Consider the following 20,693-nt stretch of genomic DNA (forward strand, 5'->3'; position numbering starts at 1 on the left):
TGACCCTGACCTTGGAGTACAGCCCCCCTCAACCTTCATTGGATGGAATTCTCCCCTGAATCTCTTGTCCCCCCAAATAAAAGACTACTCCCCGGCGTGTTCGCTCTCTCTCTCTCCTGCTAGCCCAGAGTAATCCTCGCTGCCCTGCTGAGCGGCTTGAGGAGGGAAACAGAGAAGCGAGCCGTCTTGGACCTAGCATTAAAATAAGGTACTGTCTGTGTGTTTTATTTTGATCTCTTCTAACTAACTGAATGCCAGAACCTCATTAATGAAACCACTGCGCAGGCCGCGTGGTAGAATTGGCGCCCAAGAGGGGGGCATTCTGAATTAGTTAGATTGAGTGGGAGCGCGCGCTAAAAAGATTAAGGGAAAGAAATAAAGAGAAAGGAAGATAAGGAAATAGAAATAAAGAAATAAAGAGGAAATAAGGAAGATAAAGAATAAAGAGAAAAATAAGGAAGAGGTGACATTTGGGTCACAAAAGTAATAAAGAGGATAAGGAAAATAAGAAATAAGAGAAAGGAAGAAGTGACATTTGGGTCACAAAAGTACCGAGAGATATTGAAGGAAAGAGACGTTAATTTACTTAAAATGGGAAATTCTACTTCTTCGGATAAGGAAATGTATCTAACTATTTTAGACAGTATAATTAATCAGAAAGGAAAACAGATAAAGAAAACTCAATTATTGCAATTCTTAAAGATTGTAGGTGAATATTGTCCTTGGTTTTGTGACCAAGAGTCTCCAAATTTACTTACTTGGGAGAAATTAAAAAGAAAAAAAGTTTGTCTTTTTAAAAATATAGGCCAGAGTTCCCGACCCCCTGAAGACCTTATAAAAGCCATTCAAGGAGCTGTTAAGTCTATTCAAATGGAAAATCAGCCTGAGGCTAAGTTAATTACCTTTCCCTTGAGAACAAAAGCACTAGGGACCAAGGTTAGAAATGTGAACTTAGACTCGCAGCCCCATGCGGAGGATTCAAACGGCGTGGATCAGCCCGCTTTCTCGCTGCCGCCGGCATTTCCTCCTGGCGGGAGCCCGGGAATTCCAAGAACGGTCGCACAGTGTGACGTCACTAGCGGCGCCGACCAGGACAGTCCGCGATTTTTACCGGAACAGAGACATGGATCACAGACAGTTTTCTTAGGACCTTCAGAGACAGTTGAATTAGATCCTGAAACGGGACCAACACAAATCCCTACTGGGATTTCCGGGCCACTTCCTGAGAATACTGTAGGTTTAATTTTGGGGCGTAATAATTTAAAGGGAGCTATTGAAGTAATACCTGGTGTGATAGATTCAGAATTTAAAGGGCAATTATATGTTACTGTAAGATCCAATTATGCCCTAAGACTCACCCCAAAGGATATTTTTGCTCAATTAATATTATTGCCCTGTGTCTCAGAAAGGCACCTGCCGGCAGATTCAGTTTCTAAACCGCCAGACAGAGTATATTGGTCCCAGTTAGTGCGACAAGAACGCCCTTTATTAAAACTTAGAATTAATAATAAAAATTTCCTAGGAATAATTGACACAGGGGCTGATAGCTCAATATTGTCCAGCCGGTTTTGGCCCAGGACATGGCCTTTACATATAGCATCAGCTAACCTAGAAGGAATAGGAAAAATTTCACAGCCTGCTCAAAGTGCCAACTATCTCCGTTGGGAAGATTCTGATGGGAACAGTGGAATATTTAAGCCTTATGTGTTAGAGTCTTTACCAGCTAATCTATGGGGAAGAGATATATTAGCCAAAATGGGACTACTACTAGTCACCCCAAATTCTATAAGGTCAGTTGAGGAAATTAACCAGAGGTATTTTCCTGGAGATGATAGGGAAACCTTTCAGGAAGAATATCTGTTTACAACTCAGTCTCCACGACAAGGATTAATAAATACTTCAGGCCAAAATTTTTACTAGGGGCACTGAGTACTTCCCCGATCCTTAAGACAGCTGAAAAAGTCACATGGCTCACAGAAGAGCCTATTTGGATCTCTCAGTGGCCCATCTCCGGGGAAAAACTTAAAATAATTCATAGATTAGTTGAGGAACAACTTCAGGCTGGTCATATTGAACCAACACTTAGCCCTTGGAATACACCTATTTTTGTTATTAAGAAAAAGTCAGGAAATTGGAGATTACTACAGGATTTAAGGGCAATAAACCAGGCAATTCAGCCTATGGGATCATTACAGCCAGGACTTCCCTCCCCCACAGCCATTCCTTTAGATTATAGCTTGATGGTAATAGATTTAAAAGACTGTTTTTTCTCTATAAGGTTACATCCTGAAGATTGTGAAAAATTTGCTTTCACTGTCCCAGCAGTTAATTTTAAGGAACCTGTTAAAAGATACTGCTGGAAAGTCCTTCCTCAGGGAATGCGTAATAGCCCTACACTGTGTCAAAAATATGTTGATCAGGCAATAGATCCCATTAGAAATAGCTTCCCTGATGCATACATTATTCATTTTATGGATGATATATTATTGGCCCATGCTAATCCAGGAATACTTTCAGAAATTTTTACTCAGAGGCTTCACTTACAACTATGGGTTTGTGTATAGCTCCTCAAAAAATTCAAAAGGTATCTCCTTTTCAATATCTAGGTCAGATAATTCAAGGGAGTACAATCCGTCCTCAAAATCTTCAGATAAGAGTTAAAGAGTTACATACCCTTAATGATTTTCAAAAACTATTAGGAGATATTAACTGGCTAAGACCATCCTTAAAGTTAACTACTTCTGAGTTAAGTCCTTTATTTCAGATATTACAAGGAAATCCTTCTCCAACCTCTCCACGTCAACTAACTTTGGAGGCCAAAGCAGCCTTAAGGAAAGTGGAAATTGCAATTAAAAATGCACAGCTTACTAGAATAGATCCTAAAGAAATACTGTATTTATTAATATTTCCAACTGAGCATACCCCAACAGGAGCCATATGGCAAAAATTAGGAGTTATTGAATGGATTTACTTATCTCATTCCCCTCAAAAAACATTAATTCCTTTTCATGATTCTATAGCTCAATTAGTAATTAAGGGTAGGACTAGGATTTTACAATTAATTGGATCTGAGCCTGATATCATAATTATTCCATTTTCTGTTCAACAGACTAATTGGCTTTTTCAAACTTCTACCTCATGGCAGATAGCTTTTGCAGATTTTCCTGGGCAGATAGATAGCCATTATCCTCGTGATAAGATTGTACAATTTGCATTATTAACATCACTTATTTTTCCAAAGATTGTACGTTCTCATCCAATAGAGGGAGCTTTATCGGTGTTCACAGATGGTTCCAGCTCTGGTAAGGCAGGTTTCTTCAGCCGTGTTCACACAGAGGTAATACAAACTTCTTATACTTCAGCTCAAAGGGCAGAACTTCAAGCCCTGATTTTGGCCTTAGATTATTTTTCAAATGAGCCTATTAATATCTATTCTGACAGCTTATATGCAGTCAGAGTTACCAAAAATATTGAAACCTCAGTTATTGGGTTTACTTCATCACAGGAGTTATTTGAATTATTTCATAATTTACAAAAGACAGTGCTAATGAGGAAGTACCCATGTTTTATTACACACATCCGTGCACATGCTGACCTCCCTGGACCTTTGGTTGCAGGTAATGATAATATTGATAAATTAGTAGCTTTTTGTCAACAGATGTCTTCATATGACTGTGCCCTAGCTTCCCATTCCTTGCATCATCAAAATGCTTCTAGCTTACGTAAAAAATTCAGTATTACCAGAGAACAGGCTCGTCAGATTGTAAGCCAATGCCCTAAGTGTGTTATTTACACTCCATCTCTGCCATCAGGGGTAAATCCCCGTGGTTTAAAACCAAATCAAATATGGCAAATGGATGTAACTCATATTCCTCAATTTGGTAAGCAATGTTATGTGCATGTCATAGTGGACACTTATTCTAGATTTATTTTTGCCACAGCACGTACTAAGGAAAATACTCAACATGTAATTTCTCATTGCTTAGCAGCTTTTTCCGTTTTAGGGTGTCCTATGCAGATTAAAACAGATAATGCTCCAGCTTATGTAAGCTCTGCTTTTCAACAATTTTGCCAAGAGTTTCAAATTAATCATAAAACAGGAATTCCTTATAACCCCCAAGGTCAAGCCATTGTAGAACGAGCTCATTTATCTATTAAACTTCAATTACAAAAATTAAAAAGGGGGAATAAGATAATGACTCCCCAAAATAGCCTTAATCATGCCTTATTTGTTTTAAATTTTTTAAACTGTGACACAGAAGGTCACACTGCTGCTGAGAGGCAAATGTCTCCCTCGGTGACAGGCCCTTTAGGCAGAGTTCTGTGGAAAGATTTACAGACTGGTCAGTGGAAGGGCCCAGATCCGGTAATATCATGGGGCCGAGGGCATGCTTGTATTTTTCCAGAAGGTGCTTTTCGTCCTATCTGGGTGCCTGAACGTGCTATCAGACATGGAGGAGATAGAACCCAGACTCAAGCGACTGAGGATTGACCCGGAGGAGCCACAACCCAGAAGGAGGAGATATCGGAAAAAGATAAAGAAAGATCAGATTGAACCAGCCGAGAAGCTGATTTCATGGAAAGATGTGAAGAAATTGACAACCCAGGCTTCCCAAATACTTCGACGCCTAGGAAAGAACAGGACACCAGTCTTGATGGTAGCGACAGTAATTGCCCTACTGGGCTGTCAGGTAAAAGGGAATCAAGTAGACACTTATTGGACATATTTCCCAGATCCACCCCTGGTACACCCAGCTGTGTGGACTGGAGAATCTATTCCAGTATTTACTAATGACTCATTCATGATGGGAGGATTTACAGATACTCATATTACTCCCAATCATGTGACTAGATTTAATTATTCTGGCTACAGTGCCCAATTACCTTTATGTTGGTCACATGATAAACATGCTGGCTGTCTAAAAGTATCATTTGAAGAAAAGACAGCGATTGGTAAACCTAGACTGACAAATAATTCTATTTATGGAGACTTAAAACCTAATACTAGATCAGTAATTAAGATGGGACTTTCCCATAAGAAGCCAGTCATTTCTGCAAACCTCCACCGGTACCCCACTGTCCAAATAGTTCTATAATTGAAATTGGCACCTTTCCTAAATGGATGGATTGTGTAAATACCTTTCCTGTACAACATAAGGTGTCTAAAGCTAGTGGGTATATTTTAGACTGGTCTCCAAAAATTGATAAGAGACAATTACGAAGAGATTCTGCTATGACAGCTGCAGGATTTGTTAGTAATATTTTGACCTATAGTGTAGGAGATATTCAAAAAGATATTTGGCGTTTAATTGCTGCCTCAGAGTATTTACATTTTTCAGACAAACCTTTACCAAAATTTGTTGGCAAGAACTGTAAAGAGGGATCTTGCTATGGCCTAAGAGCCTATGTCCAATCTCCTTATGTTTTAATTATTGGAAATGTAAAAGTTAGATGGATAGATGATAGATATTTTGTTACTTGTAATAAGTGCAACCTAACTAATTATATTTCTAGGTATAATGGAGGAAAAGGAGTGCTGATACTTCATCAGCCCTCTTTTGTTTTATTACCTGCTAATATTTCAGAGCCATGGTATGCTGATGCTGGTTTACAAGTTTTGCAGCAAATTCATGCCCAGCTAACAAGACCTAAACGTGCTATTGGAGTCATAATTGTTGGTGTCTTAGCACTGGTCTCATTTATTGCCTCAACCGTCTCTGCATCTCTGACATTGTCTCAGAATATTCAGCATGCAAAATTTCTTAATAATTTAGCTCAAAATACTTCCAAGGCTCTGCGTAATCAAGTAAATATTGATGAAAGGATTGAAACTAAATTAAACGCCTTAGAGGCGACTGTTATTAACATTGGTAATGAACTTTCAGCCTTAAAATTTAAGGAAAGGCTTAAATGCCATGCTAATTATAAGTATGTATGTGTTACAGCTGCCAAGTACAATGCTTCTCTCTGGGATTGGGAGAAGGTTAAAAACCATTTATTAGGTATTTGGCAAAATAGTAATAATAGCTTGGATATTCTGGAACTTCATCACCATATCCAAGACATTCAGAATAATAGAGCTGATTTTTCAGATCCTTCTTCTTTGGCTAACCAAATATTGAAGGAGTTAAATGGATTCAACCCTGGAAATATTCTTAAACACTCCGCTTGGTACCTTATTGGATTATTCTCCTTGCTGTTAATTCTCTTTTGTATTGTAACTATAGGATGGCAAGTCTTCCAATCAAGAATCCGGGGACTCCAGAGAGTGAACCGCCGCCTCATTGTTAAGAATAGAAAGGGGGAATATGTGGGGAGCCATTCTGACACGTGATTGGGTGACTCCCGTTAAGGGCCTGAGGCACTCTGGCTGTGTCGGAGTTATCCCGACCCTTTCCTGATGAGAGAGCCCATCCGTGTGGGGGTGTGCGTAACCACTGACCCTGGAGACCCAATCACTGACCCTGACCTTGGAGTACAGCCCCCCCTCAACCTTCATTGGATGGAATTCTCCCCTGAATCTCTTGTCCCCCCAAATAAAAGGCTACTCCCCGGCGTGTTCGCTCTCTCTCTCTCTCCTGCTAGCCCAGAGTAATCCTCGCTGCCCTGCTGAGCGGCTTGAGGAGGGAAACAGAGAAGCGAGCCGTCTTGGACCTAGCATTAAAATAAGGTACTGTCTGTGTGTTTTATTTTGATCTCTTCTAACTAACTGAATGCCAGAACCTCATTAATGAAACCACTGCGCAGGCCGCGTGGTAGAGACTGGGAATGTGGCTCAGTTGTAGAGCACTAAGGCCTGGGTTCAGTCCCTAGCACTGCAAAAAAAAAAAAAAAAAAGTTTTGACTTAAGATTTGGCATGAGATAAAATGTGAAGTAATTGATTTTTTTTATACTTATGACCTTTTTTGGCTGAATTTTTATGGGCTACCAAATTATATTTATGGATTTATGGAACTTGTTTAGTTTTTAATAAGTAGATTTTGTATAGGTCTAGAAAAAATTGAAAAATAAACTCCTGAGAATGATGACCTGTATTTGGTCTTAATGTGTAAGTCAGGTTTTTATTCTCGGATCTGTGGAAGATACTAAGAGTGATTATCTCAACAGCCACCCACCAGAGTGGCTTTTATATATTTCCCTTTGAAGTTCTGCTGGAGATATGATTGTGGTGATGAAAGGACTTGCTGGAGGCTTCCTGTCTCTAGATAGGGAAGCCCTTGACGATCCAGTTAAGGTATGAGTCTTGTAGTATTTGGGAAGGAAAAGATGTTTTATCCTCTTTAGTGTGTTGAATTTTTGCCTTTCATTTTGAGTTTTTCCCCTCAAATTGTGTTTGGTTCTTAATTGGAGCTTAACACAGTCCAACTATACTGTATATCTTTCTTTATCCTTCTGTTCTTTGCATAGTGTAATTGCTTCTTCTTTAGCATTTCCAGAAATAGTAAAGAATTTCTAGACACAGTGACTTTGTAATAATAAATAGTTTGAGCTAAGACAACTTGAGTTATTTTTGTAAACTTAAGATTCTTCTGTTTTAATTATATTTGCATAGTACCAGTTATTTTTACTTGATCCACTTGTCCTCTTTGTAGTAACATGTTTTATTTGTCAGTCTGCCTAGAATCCTGGACTTTGGGCTTTAACTTTTTTAAAAAATTGAAATACTGCTTGTATTTACATTTGTCCAAAATCTAATAATTACTAAATTATTAAATTATTACATTATTAAGTAATTACTGGGCTCTTTGCTAAGTGCATTATCTTGTTTAATATTCACAAGACAATACATATAAGGTAGGCACAGTTGTAAAGAGACAGATTTATAGAGATGATGTTGCTTGGCTGGATCACACAGGTAGGTCAGAATATAGCCAGGATTTCTACCAAGTTCCACCTCATTCTGTATTTCAAGGTCATAACCACTCTTCTGTGAGCCACATTAAAAATAACAAGGTTTCTGTTTGGAAACTTGCCATTTTATTTTATCACATTATTTGTGAGTAGGTAGCCTCTTAAACTACTGGCAGTTTTACCATTTTTTATGATTTTAGTTTCTTTGGATTTAACTATCACTATACTTCAGTGCCTACATGTTCCTTATGTGTGAGACATTAAGTTGGTAATATGCAAAATCATTTACATTTTTTTCTCATTCTAAAAAGCCATTAAAGATAAGTCAAAGCATCATACATCTCATGGTACATCAGCTTTGTAAATAGTTTGGAAAGGTTTTGAATGTAATGGATGTGATAGATTTGATTTAAGAAAACAATTGTCTTTAGATTTGCTGAAAATAAGTTTCAGGTAACATAAGTATTTAATAAAATATTAATGTCTTTCTGCTGATTACCGAGCAAATCTTTTGTTATCTTTTTTTTTTTTTAATAAGGAAACATTTGTGGAATATTTTAACGTAAGTTTTAATGATTCTTGATGTCTATTTGTAAAACTTTCTTTTGTAAGAACAACTAAAATAAAAATTGTTGAATTGATGCTTAAGTAGAGTCAGAATGCTGGTGCTAGAAAGAATCTTAGATTGTATCTCTAGCCTTCTGAAGGAAAATGAGATCCAGATAATTTTCAACTGTGAATGAGGAGAAGTTTAGGGCTAGAACCTAGATGGTTTTTTTTTTTTTTTTTTTTTTTTAAATTCTAAAAGTGATGTTTTTTTTTTCTATTACATTCTGCTCTGTGCATGTATCGTCCATGGAAAAACCAACACTTTGAAATCTCTTATTTAAGAGGGCAGAATATTGAACAATATGTTTTTGTAAAATTGTGATTTAAAGGCTTGAATTGTTTTTTATCATTGGAAGTGAGTAGAAAAATATTTTGTCCTCTATTTATAATGCAGTTAGAAAATATGTTCTCTTGTGTAGAAAGGTAGTTGCTTTATCCACATAGGATGGTTTGAGACTCTTATTAAAGGGCACATTGGTCTCATTAGGCTTAAATTAAAAGAGTGAGAATGGGGGAAAAATATGGCTGTTAAGTAAGTAGTTTGTACTTGAATCCAGTATGTGAATAACCAAAATATCGCTTACTAGCTTCTGTCATTCTTGGTCAGACCCAAGACTTAAGAGAAACTTCTTAGAGGTTTAGTCACAAAATAATGAGTGCACATTACATTTTCTAAAGGCCATCATTCCTACATTTGATATTACTCAAAATTGAGTTAATGCATTTTTATCTTTTAGACATTAGTCTGAATTATGTAGTTTGAAATTATAATTATTCTTTGCCCTTTCAAATGCCTTTTACCAAGTTAGGAATCTTATTCTTATAATAACAGGCTCTAGTTCTTGATGACTTGTTGGCTTGCTATTTTAAGCCTTTTTTTTTTTTAAGCTTGGATAGTCAATTTTATTTTAAACCCCCCTCCTTTTTGGTGGAGGATGAGTACTGGGGATTGAACTCAGAGACACTCAACCACTGAGCACTGAGCCACATCCCCGGCTCTGGTTTTTTTTTTTTTTTTTTTGTATTTTATTTAGAGAGAGGATCTTACTGAGTTTCTGAGTTTCTTAGCTATTGCTTAGTCTGGCTTTGAACCCTCAATCCTACAGTCTCAGCTTCCTGAGCTGCTGGGGTTACATGCATGCGCCACCATGCCCTTTTTTTCTTTTTTGTTTTAACATGGATGATTTAAGGTAAATTTCTTTAATTTAAAAAACATTTTAAAAATTCTTTAATATATTAAAGAACATAGCTTAAAATAAGAAACTTTGTACTAACTGGGATGTTTTATAGCTTAAAGAATGGTTTCACTCAGCTTTCCTCCTTTAAGTCCCAGAGTCCTGGGAAGAGAAGTAGGGCAGTATATTCTGTATTTTAGCTGCTGAGTAATTCTGGTACCAACTTCCCAGAGTTAAGTTAGGCATCACACTGAGGGCAGGGCCTGCCAGAATCCCCTCGCTTTAGTTATCAGTCACAAGCTCTAGGATTTCCAGGCCACTCACAATTCTGATCAAGGCATGTGAAGGTGTACATTCTCAGAGCAGAATGTGGGCTATCTTGAGAGTGAGAAGTGCTTTGTTTTGTTTTTGTTTTTTTATTGGGGGCATAATAAGGTAGACTATGTTCCAAATGGGCCAGACTTCCTCTAGATTGGGAAATATTAAACAAGATTGTGTTTCCTTTTTGGGTGGTCTGGACTGTTAGGTAGGTGTATTAGCTTTTTGTTGTGATCAAAATACCTAACAAGAATGACTTAGAGGGGAGAAAAGTTTATTCTGGCTCAAGGTTTCAGTGGTCCCAGTCTACGCCCTACTGACTATTGCTCTGGACTTTGGACGAGGCATAACATCATGGTGGAAGCGTATGGTGGAAGAAAACTGCTCAGCTCATGGTAGCCAGTGAGTTCAATTCAGTAGGAGTGTTTTTATTCACGTTTTAAGCAGTTCCTGGTGATACCATTGTGATTTTCTCCCTTGAAAATTTGGAAACCTTCCTTGTTTTCAAGATGTATCATTTTGAACCACAAACTGCTACTTCAGCATATCAAACATTTTAACTTCTCTACCCTAGAAAGCAACTGTGTGCAAAATAATATTTGGCCTGCCTGTCCTATAGAGTGCTATATAAACTATAGGGCTGGGGATGTGGCTTAGTGGTTGAGTGCCCCTGAGTTCAATCCCTGGTTAAAAAAAAAAAAAAAAAAACACCCCAAAACTCTAGATATAGCTTTTTGGAAAAAAGCGTTGTGGGAATGTGAGGTATTTCTAGTGGTGTAAAGAATTTTAGATTTAAATGTTAAAAAATTTTAAAAACCACGAAAGGAAGGAAATATAGTCAACAGGTGAATTTTTTAGATGGTGTATTATGGGTAATTCTTCCTCCCCCTTACTGGTTTTTGTTTATTACAATCTATACTAAACATAAATTGAGTTTATAAATACAGCAGGGAAAAACTATTTTGAAAAGAAACACCCAGCAAGACTTAGCATAAAAAATAAATGTATAAAACACAAATCAGTGATCAAATAATAGAGAAGGTCCCCCAAAAAAGAGAAAGATCAGACTGTAGCCTTTTAAAAAATTTTCGGATAGTGTTTTATGTCACCTTCATTTGACAGACTAAAGTTTTTTGTTTTTTTAGTTATAGATGAACACACTGTATCTTTATTTATTATGTGGTGCTGAGATTAGAACCCAGTGCTTTACACATGCAAGGCAAGTGCTTTACCACTGAGCTACAGCCCCAGCCCTAGACTAAAGTTTTTTTTGAGTTCTGTGTTTATTTGGTGTTGATCAAAATGGATCTCAGTGGTGTGTGGTGACCAATGCCTGTAATTCCAGCTACTCCAGAGGTTGAGCATGAGGATCACTTAAACCCGGGAGTTCTAGGCCTGCCTGGGCAACATTCTGGCTCAAAACAAAGCAATCAGACAGATAGAGTATCTCATCTAGTTCAGGAGTTGTTTTATTGCAGCAGAAAAATTGGAAGTAGAAAAATGTTTCTGTATACTGAAGGTGAAAAAATTGTAAAAGATGGTTGTTTCTATTAGATTTGAAATAAAATCTAATGTAAATATCTTGGACTTTTATTTTTGTATATTTTTTAAAAGGTATCTTAAATACATGAAATACTTCTTGCATGCAACACTGTTCTTAGAAAACGTACACTTTTCCTTGATTTTAGAACACCTAAAAATCAAGTGTAAAGACTAAAGTTAGGTACTTCTGTGGAAATTGCTACAAGGGCATAGTGCACTCAGGTGTCTGATTTTTTTTTCCTCCCTAACTAGCTTGGTGAGAGTCCCTTCAGAGAGGAAACCTGACTACAGTGTGTGCCATGGGTCTGAAAGAATGCTGTACTTCCCTGTTATGAAATTCAGGATTTTCTATAGTGTTCTTCTAATAGCAGCCTGAAAACTATAGCTTTAGACAATGATGGTCTCAAAACAAAATCTCCAATCAGCTATTTTAGATCTGAAAGTTACACAAAAAACTGCTTCTCTGGTCAAAGCCTTTACCATTTAAGGACCAAATAAGAGCATTGGAGTAGGCATTGTCAGTTTTTTTTTAGGCCTGTGGTCTAGCACCCCATTTACTTAATTTCTCATAAGAACAGCACATGGTCCTTTTGCAGTTGGCCTCCCACTGCCCACAGTTCCAAGAAAGGATCCAGGTTCTGCAGTACAGATTGCTTGGAGAGGTAGCCTCTTTCTGAGCTTTGCACTCCGCCTCCACACAGTGGTTACACCCCACCTCCCTTTCATGTATTTTGCCCATTTCTGTGATCCTAGTGTATCTAGCTTCAGAAGTTCTATTTAAAAAAACAAAAAACAAAAAAAAAAACTTCCTTTGCTCCTTTAAATATTATTTTAAAAAATTTTATATCTATGTAAAGTAGATACGATATAAAACTTACCATTTGACTGTTTTTTTTAATGTTTTATTTTTTAGTTGTAGTTGGACACAATACCTTTATTTTTATGTGGTACAGAGGATCGAACCCAGGGTCTTGCACATGCTGGGTGAGCGCTCTACTGCTAAGCCACATCCCCAGCCCCGTTTTAACTGTTTTTAAGTGTACGTTTTAGTGGATTAGTTACATTCACATTATCCTACAACCATCACCACGATTCATCATCAGAACCCTTTCACCTTGCCTGAAACTTAACCCATTGAACAATAACTCTTCCCTACAACCACCATTCTACTTTGTCTCTGAATTTATCTGCTTAAAGTAACTCATGAATAGAGTCATACATATTTGTCTTTTTACAATGGCTTGTTTCACTTAGACTTACGTCTTCATGGTTCATTCATGTTGTAGCATGTGTTGGAATTTCCTTCCTTTTTAAGACCAAATATTTCATTTTAGATATATGCTACATTTTCCTTATCCATTTCTCCCATCAACAGACACTTCAGTTTTCCTGCCTTTTGGCTCTTGTTAATAATTAAGGTGTGAATGTGGACTAGAAATAAATAAATATGTGCTTGTGTTCACACTTTATTTTAGGGCCTATATTCAGAAGTGAAATTTCATAATCATGATAAGTCCATTCCTAATTTTTCAACAACTTCTGTACTATTTTGTTTCCTTCCTTCCTTCCTTCCCTCCTTCCTTCCCTCCGGGATTGAATTCCCAGGTGCTCTGTCACTAAGCTACATCCTCAGTACTTTTTTTAAAAAATTATTATTTTGAGACAGAAACTTTCTGAGTTGTTCAGGCTGGCCTTAAACTTTTGATTTTCCTGTTTCGGCTTCCTGTGTAACTGGGATGGTAGACATGTGCCACCATACTGTGCTGCTGTAGTATTTTCTATAGAAGCTACACCATATTTTATTTTCACCAGTAGTGCACAAGGGGTCCCAGTGCCTTTCCATCCTTGGCAATACTTTTCCTTTTTTTTTTTTAATAGCAGCTATCCTATTCATTGTGCTTTCAATTTGCATAGTGATTAGTTATGTTGAACATCCTTTCAAGTGCTTATTGGCAATGTGTGTAGTTTTGATGTTAAGTTGTAGAGATTTTTTTAAAAAAAAAATACAACCCCTTATCAGATATAAAATTTGCATATATTGTCTCCCATTTTGTAGCATTTCCTTTTACTGTTCTGTCCTCTGCCCTCCTTTTTGTGATGCCAGAAATTGACCCAGAAACTTGCCAGTGCTCACTATCACTGAGCACACTCAGATCCCCTGTTGGGTCTTCTGATGTACAGAGAAGTTTTAAATTTTTAATGGGGTCCAATTTATCTACTTTTTGTTGTTGCCTGTGCTTTTGGTGTCATAGCCAAGAAATCAATGCTTTCTTAGTTCTAAGAGTTTTATAATTTTAGCTCTTATGTTAAGGTTTTTGATCCATTTGGAATTAATTTTGTATATGGTATAAGGTAAGGGTTCAACTTCCTTTGCATGTGATATCCAGTTTTCCTACCACATTTATTGAAAAGATTGTCCTTTTCTCATTGAATGGTCATGCAGAAGTCCTTTTAAACATAGATGTCCATGGGACATCATACCTTACAGTTCAGTAAATACATTGGCAGAGAACTGACAGCTAACTAATTAAGATAAACCTTGAGGAAAAAAAGAAAGATGTTGAGAGATGGAAGAGAGCCAAAGGCAAGCTTATTTTATTTCAACTTTGCCTAAAGTAGGATAGTAACCACAGGCTGCTGTCCTTGTCACATTCATGAATTGTGCTACACAACTTAAAATGTACACATTTCATTCATTCATTGCATATTTGCATATTAATTTCATAGAGTAAATATGTCTTATGTAACTATTAAATGAAGGTAAGATAACACCATACATTTATAGATGACCATAGTAATGACACTGATTAAAAGCAATTTAAAGGCGGTTTCATTAATCTTAATATTCAGTAGACTTTAGAGTTTCAAATATGTAACCAACAGATTAATACTGGTGAATATTTGGGCATTTTCTCTCTAAATGGGGTGAGTTTTACTTGTTTCTGATGAACTGTTTGTACTTCAAGTGTTAATAATTCTTTTGTAAATACATAAAACATCATTTTTGCATGAAAGTGATGGCTCCTTATGATGAACTTCATTTCCTTGGTATATGTTAAAATCCATCAATAGCCATAGTAAAGAAGGCAGAATGATAGTCTTTTTAGTGGGATTTGACCAGCCTCTTAAAATGTACAGAATGTGCTCTAGCAAACGATGAACTAAAGTTAGGTAAAATGCAAACATAAATAATCTTGTTATATTTTAAATAATCCGGTCCTTAATGAGAAACTTCCTATAGTTTGGACATCCCTGTTAAAAGAATAGAAGTCAGGAAGTCTTGCATTGTAGGCATTTCAAATCCTTGGCTCTTACAGACACAGCTGCTCTACCATTTGCCTTAAAATTGGCCTTACCTGGGCAGATTTCCAAAACATTAAAAAAAAAAAAAAAAAAAAAAAAGAAAAGTCTACTTAAATAGGGTTTAGGGAGTAGAATCTTTCTTGCTTGCTGTTTCTTTCCGCCACATCCACTTTATATTCATATATGGCCACCTAAGGGATTCTTCTGAGTGCTGATTCTTTATACTTGTTTTTTTAGATGAAGAGATGTCACGCCAAATGCTTTAGACTTACCCTGTGTCGTAGCTAGGTAGTCCTTTGAACTGGGGTTTGAACCCAGATCTTGTGTCAGTAAATCTTTGCTTTTTGTTATGTTGTAGATAGATCATGGATGTTCATTTAAATAAACTTCATAGTTTTCAAATATGTAGTCTCAAAATTTGATTTTCACTCTGAACTAGCAAGGTATATTCCTAGAATAGTAGCTAATGTTTATTGAGAACATACTCTATATGCTAGGAATAAGAATACTATTACATATATGAATTCACTCATTTTCCATTTTTAAACAAATTTTTGGAGATCCATAACTGCATTATCTATTAATGTTGCTGGATCAGGAGAAGATGGTAGGTTATTTAGGTTGCACAATACAGGTTTAGAATCCTTTAACGCTTGCCCCAGGGTCATCAAGCATTGTGAAATTGGCTTGGGAACCCAGTCTGCAAGAGTTGGCTCAGAAAACAAGAATGTGATATTTATTTACAAGTCTAATCTTGATAATTGGTTAGTTGTCAATACTAAGAGGTTGCCTCTCAATGAGCAGATTTAGTAAATAAGGCATAATTCAAAACATTGCTTGAAACCAAGAATAAAAACAGGGAGCACATTATTTCTGAGGCATATTTCTGTCAAGTAGTATGCTGATTGATTGCCTTACTCCCTTTTAGGGAAATGTCTAATTTGAAGAATCATATCAGTCACCTAGAGGGAAGAACGTTTCTCTGAATTTATCTCTAGGGACATTGGCAGAGCCACTTTCTTTTTGTGATGGTCCTTACTGGCTTGCAGGAACTTAGGCCTTTTACATCTTGACACATTACAGTTTCTAAGAATAGGCACTTTTTATTTGTTTGTTTTTGGGGTACTGGTAGTTAAAACCAGGGGCTCTCTACCAGTGAGCCAAAATCCTCAAACTTTTTATTTATTTATTTTTTGAAACTAAATTGCTGAGACTGGCCCCAAACTTGCAATTCTGTCTCAGCCTGCCTAGTCACTGAGATTACAGGTGTGCACCATCATGCCCAGTTAAGACAGGGTTTTACATTTGCTCCTTCCTGATTTTACATTATATAAGCAGCTCTCTGGATGATTTGCCATTAATTCCCATCTATTGTGTGGTTCTCGTTAGCGTTAGCGTTGAAGGTGTGTTACTTGCTGTTGTACCTGTGTTACCACATTTTGGGGGAGAGGTATCAGTGATTGATGAGTAGATTTAGTAAATATTTGAGTGTGAATATTTCGAAAAATGTTATTAAGAGAAATAAAAGCTAAAATTAAAAACTCAGGATCTTTTCAAATATTGATGTATTGGGCAACCATATATTTGGGATGTATTTCTGTTACTGTGCTTTATAGGTTACCTGTAAGTTTACTTTCTTTACTCAGGAAGTATTTATTGTCTGACTACCTATCATTTACAGGATTAATGACAATTTTATACATAGTGTATTTTAAATGTTTGCAACATAATGTTTTGAGTATCTGAAAGGAGGTGCATGTGGGTCTCGGTGAAGTATGAATTGTATGTATTAACAGAAGTGTTGATAAACATAGGGTGGTTTGTTTCCTGTTGCAACATCTTGCTTTTATTTGGCCTTACACTTGAGGTGGTCAGATGGTGGCTTTGCTGCATGCTAAAATTTGTCCTCTAAGTAGCATTGTTTCCCAGCATTGTGGAGCTGAATCATGTAGTTTGCTTTGCGCTCCAGGGTGCCTCATCCTGTCTTGCTGAAAATCTTGCGTTTGAGTTTATTTGTAGGACTTGTATTTCCTTGCCTTGTGCTCATTTATTTTTTGGTTAAAGTTTAGAACTTTTTTTTTTTTTTTAATCTCCTTTAATATAGTAATTATGCTGGTTAAAGTTTGTGTTAAATTCAGTATTTCTAGGTCTGTGATTTTATTATTCTGTTTTTACTTGTACTTTGTGTCACAGACTTTATATGTTATTTGCAAAATTGATTGTAGAAATATGTGAAGTTTAGGACGTTGTTATCATCCATAGTGGATTTACATTTGCTTCTTCTAGTTGTTTTGAAGTTTTAGCAATCCAGGAGCACCTTAACTATTTTCAGAGTAGAAATAATGTAAGGTAGGATTCAGTTTCTGCAAAGTTGTAATCAGTTTACTTTCAGTTTATTTTTCCACCCAGGGCCCTAATCCCAAGCAGGGAGATACATGTGTATCCTTGGAAGATGCTTCAATTCCAGTTCTTATTCTCTTAGCACCATGATTGTCAAAAACATTGCCCAGCCTTTCAGACACTCCTTGAGAACTGGTGAATACCTTCAGAGGGAAAAGTGATCCTGCTTTGGGGAGGAGAACTGAGTTGATATATTTTCTTTGTAGATTTTGTTCTCTTGTGATTCTTGGCCAGTAATTTCTACTTTCCCTAGGCCTTCTATATCTGGAGGCAAGTTTTTAAAAAACAATTTATATATAAAGTTCTGCATTCAGATTTGTTTTATACTTGTCTATTCTAAAACCATCAGTAAGGATTTTCTTATTGGCTTTTTAAAAAAGTATATATTTTTGTTGTAAATGGACTCAATACCTTTGTTTTATTTATTTATTTTTATATAGTCCTGAGGATCTAACCTAGTGCCTCATACGTGTAAGGCAAGCGCTCCATCACTGAGCTAAACCTAGCCCTCTTATTGGCCTTTTGCAGTGGGACTATAGTAGAACTTAATAAGTGGGACACTTAAATGATTGAGCAAATGGATTAAGCTTTTAAAATATATTTTGTTATTTGATTTACCTTTAAAATTAGTAGTTTAATAGTTTTATTATTGTGAGTTTGCATCCTTGGCCAGAACTCCCAAGCTCTTGACTTGTAAGACTAGGCATATGGATTCAGAGTTTATGTGAAGTTAAGAAATGTTTTAAAACATTTCTTAAACTCCCTTAAAATAAGGGGTGAAGACTTTGTTGGGGGAGCCTAGGCAAAGAAGAAATATTTAACAGAAAATATGGCACTTCTGGGACTTGATATTGAACACATCAGGTTTCTATGCTCCTGCATATAGCAAACTTTTAAAGTTCTCTCCAAAGAGTTAATCAGTTTACCTTCTATTTTCAGAGCATTTTGCAAATGCCCCTAAAACATTTATATTATCCTCTGCTGGGACTTAACTCTTTGAGAATTATTTCTATGTGCCAGTAAAGAGAAACTAAACCCCACAGTATACCAAGAACAAGAGTATTTGAAAGAAAATGCTTTGTCTTTCTCATCATGTTTTAAAGTGGTGTTAAGTAAAAAATTCTCATTAATCATAACAAAGCTCATTTGATGACTTTGATAATTTTTTAAAACGATTTTTAAAAGTCCTCCAAATTTTTTTATTAATTGACGCACTTTTTGTGGTGCTGAGGATTGAACTCAGGCCTCTGTACGTGCTATCAACTGAGCCTCACTTTGATAATGTTTAAGGCTTCATATAGTAACCCATTGATACAAACCTATGCAGTGACTAGAAGAAAATCCTAAATAGAAGTTATATTAAATTTGTGAAGGTTAATGCAGTGTGGCCATTTCAGTTAAAAGACTTGACCTTACAGGGAGTTGTATTTAGTACCATTTTGACATAAATAATTTTGTGTCTTGCAAGACGTCAAGCCTGCCTAACACTTGTGATGGCCATCATTTGGTCATCCTGGTGGTTTTTACAGTATAGTTGGCTGGCTAAGTGTTGCCTTAAGGAGAATGCCAGATGTACTCAATTATTATACATGATAATCTTTCTGCATCATGTCCTCTATGACGTATTGTTTTAATCGACTTCTTTTAGGGCTTTTTGTAGATTGGTGAATTACACTGTGAGCACAATTGTAAGTATCCACTATGTAACAACAAAGACAGGAGTTGAAGCTGTTACACGATGGTTGATGAAAGGAAATGTTTTATTAATTAATGGTAACAAGTTAATAAGTGTGGCCATGTTTGTTGCATATGATGATGTTTTTATATGAGTGAACGTTAAGATACCTATTCAGGAATGCATAAAAATTTATCTATAAAAATTGAAATTTACAGTAGTTAAACTCTAGGAGGGTGTTTTAGGGACAAATTTCACTTGTAAAGCAGTCTAAGAATAATATATTTTGGAAAAAATTTACTAGGTATTGGATTAATTGAGCATTTGAATTTATTTTAATTTTTTATTTTTCTTAATACTGAAATAAAATGATAATTAGGAGTACATTGTGTTATAAAATTGATGTCCCCCCCCCCCCCCCCCAATACAGAAGCTCCACCATGAGGCGAGGTGGATGGAGGAAGCGAGCTGAAATTGATGGCTGGGAAAAATGGGTGTGTTTTAAAGAATAAAAATATTTTTCATTCTTTTAGCTTATAATGTGGCTTAAGGCATAAATTTTAAATCACTGTGTTTTAAGTGATAGCTTTTGATATTTTTCTGAGGTTGAAGTTACCTAGTGGAATTAGTGCTACTGTCAAGTAGATTACTTAGATCCAGAATTTAGCCATGGAATCATTCATTGTATTCTTAATTCCCATGTGTAGAGGGCTGCTGGTTTGTTTAATTGATTCATCTTATGCTTCTTATATAGAAATAGTAGAAGGCACTCTAAAAATTTGCTCTTAGACCACTTGTTAAATATCTGATTGTTTTAAACTTTGGTTTAACTCAATCAATTGTATATGTAAATAAGAACAGTATAAATATGATAAATTTAATGTCACAAAAAATTTTATGACATTAAATTTATTATGGTTGACTTTTTCCTTTTAAAAGTAATATCATAAGAGTGTAATAAGGTTATTAATATTAAAATTGAGTTGACAGAGGGAAGAGTTTTATTTGATCTACCTGTTTTTTACCTTGCTGTGTGGTTCAGGTTTAGGATGTCATCATTTTATCCTAGTAACTAGCACAGAATAAGGTTGTCTTATTATTTTTAAAATTTAAGTTTCTTGAGTGGGGAGTGGAGGGAGAAAATATAACCTTTGTAATTGTTTTATCTTTCTATAATTCTAGGGTGGGTATATGGCTGCCAAGGTCCAAAAATTGGAGGAACAGTTTCGAACAGATGCTGCTTTACAGAAGGATGGGACATCATCTACTATTTTTAGTGGAGTTGCCATCTATGTTAATGGATATACAGGTTGAGTACTTTTTATTGTTTGGTACCTATTTTGACATGTACTTTTTTAGGCTTGAGAATATATTTTGTTTCAAATTTTCTTCTTTTAATTATTTGTCATGTATATGAAAATTATTTTTAAATGATTAAAAAAAGTCCTTATTTAGATATTACTCCTTCTCTACCCCTTTCCATCCCACCTTTAATTTTATCAAAGTACATAGTTAAATGAGGTTTAAAGTGAAGAATAGTAGGTGTCTTGCTTAAACAGCAGACTGGGGACTCATTGCATATGGGTGGGCTTGACAACTGCAAGGTGCATATAGGGGAGTCTGACAGGACCGATTTCCTTGGGAAATCTCCAAATGTGATTATTCATTGACCCTCTTTGAGTCTATGATTTCCCAGAGAAGAATCTCTTGTTCTCTTGCCAGGAGAAAAATATAAACCTACCTGCCAACATTTTGGTTGTCAAGAGCGGAGAGGAAAGTACCAGAATTCTTAGGGTTTAGGAAGTAAAATTTCACTTAA

General features: G+C 36.1%; 1 protein-coding gene and 1 pseudogene across 2 annotated transcripts in view; both read left to right on the top strand.

Annotated features, from left to right (window-relative positions):
* Nucleotides 1–20,693, top strand: part of LOC308642964 (heat shock factor protein 2-like) — a 95,970-nt pseudogene that overhangs the window by 21,670 nt on the left and 53,607 nt on the right. The gene's annotated exons all lie outside the window — the stretch shown is intronic.
* The window catches only part of LOC308634807 (DNA repair protein REV1-like), a gene marked incomplete at its 5' end in the record, with an annotated part of 28,454 nt that continues 27,075 nt past the window's right edge, over nt 19,315–20,693 (top strand). The window contains 2 exons of the mRNA XM_081268908.1: nt 19,315–19,368; nt 20,057–20,183. Of these exons, the coding sequence (XP_081125034.1) occupies nt 19,315–19,368; nt 20,057–20,183 (181 nt within the window). The remainder of the gene's footprint in view (nt 19,369–20,056; nt 20,184–20,693) is intronic.

The sequence above is a fragment of the Spermophilus citellus genome (genome assembly GCF_964194105.1).
Source record: "Spermophilus citellus genome assembly, chromosome: 2".
Taxonomy (NCBI): Eukaryota; Metazoa; Chordata; class Mammalia; order Rodentia; family Sciuridae; genus Spermophilus; species Spermophilus citellus.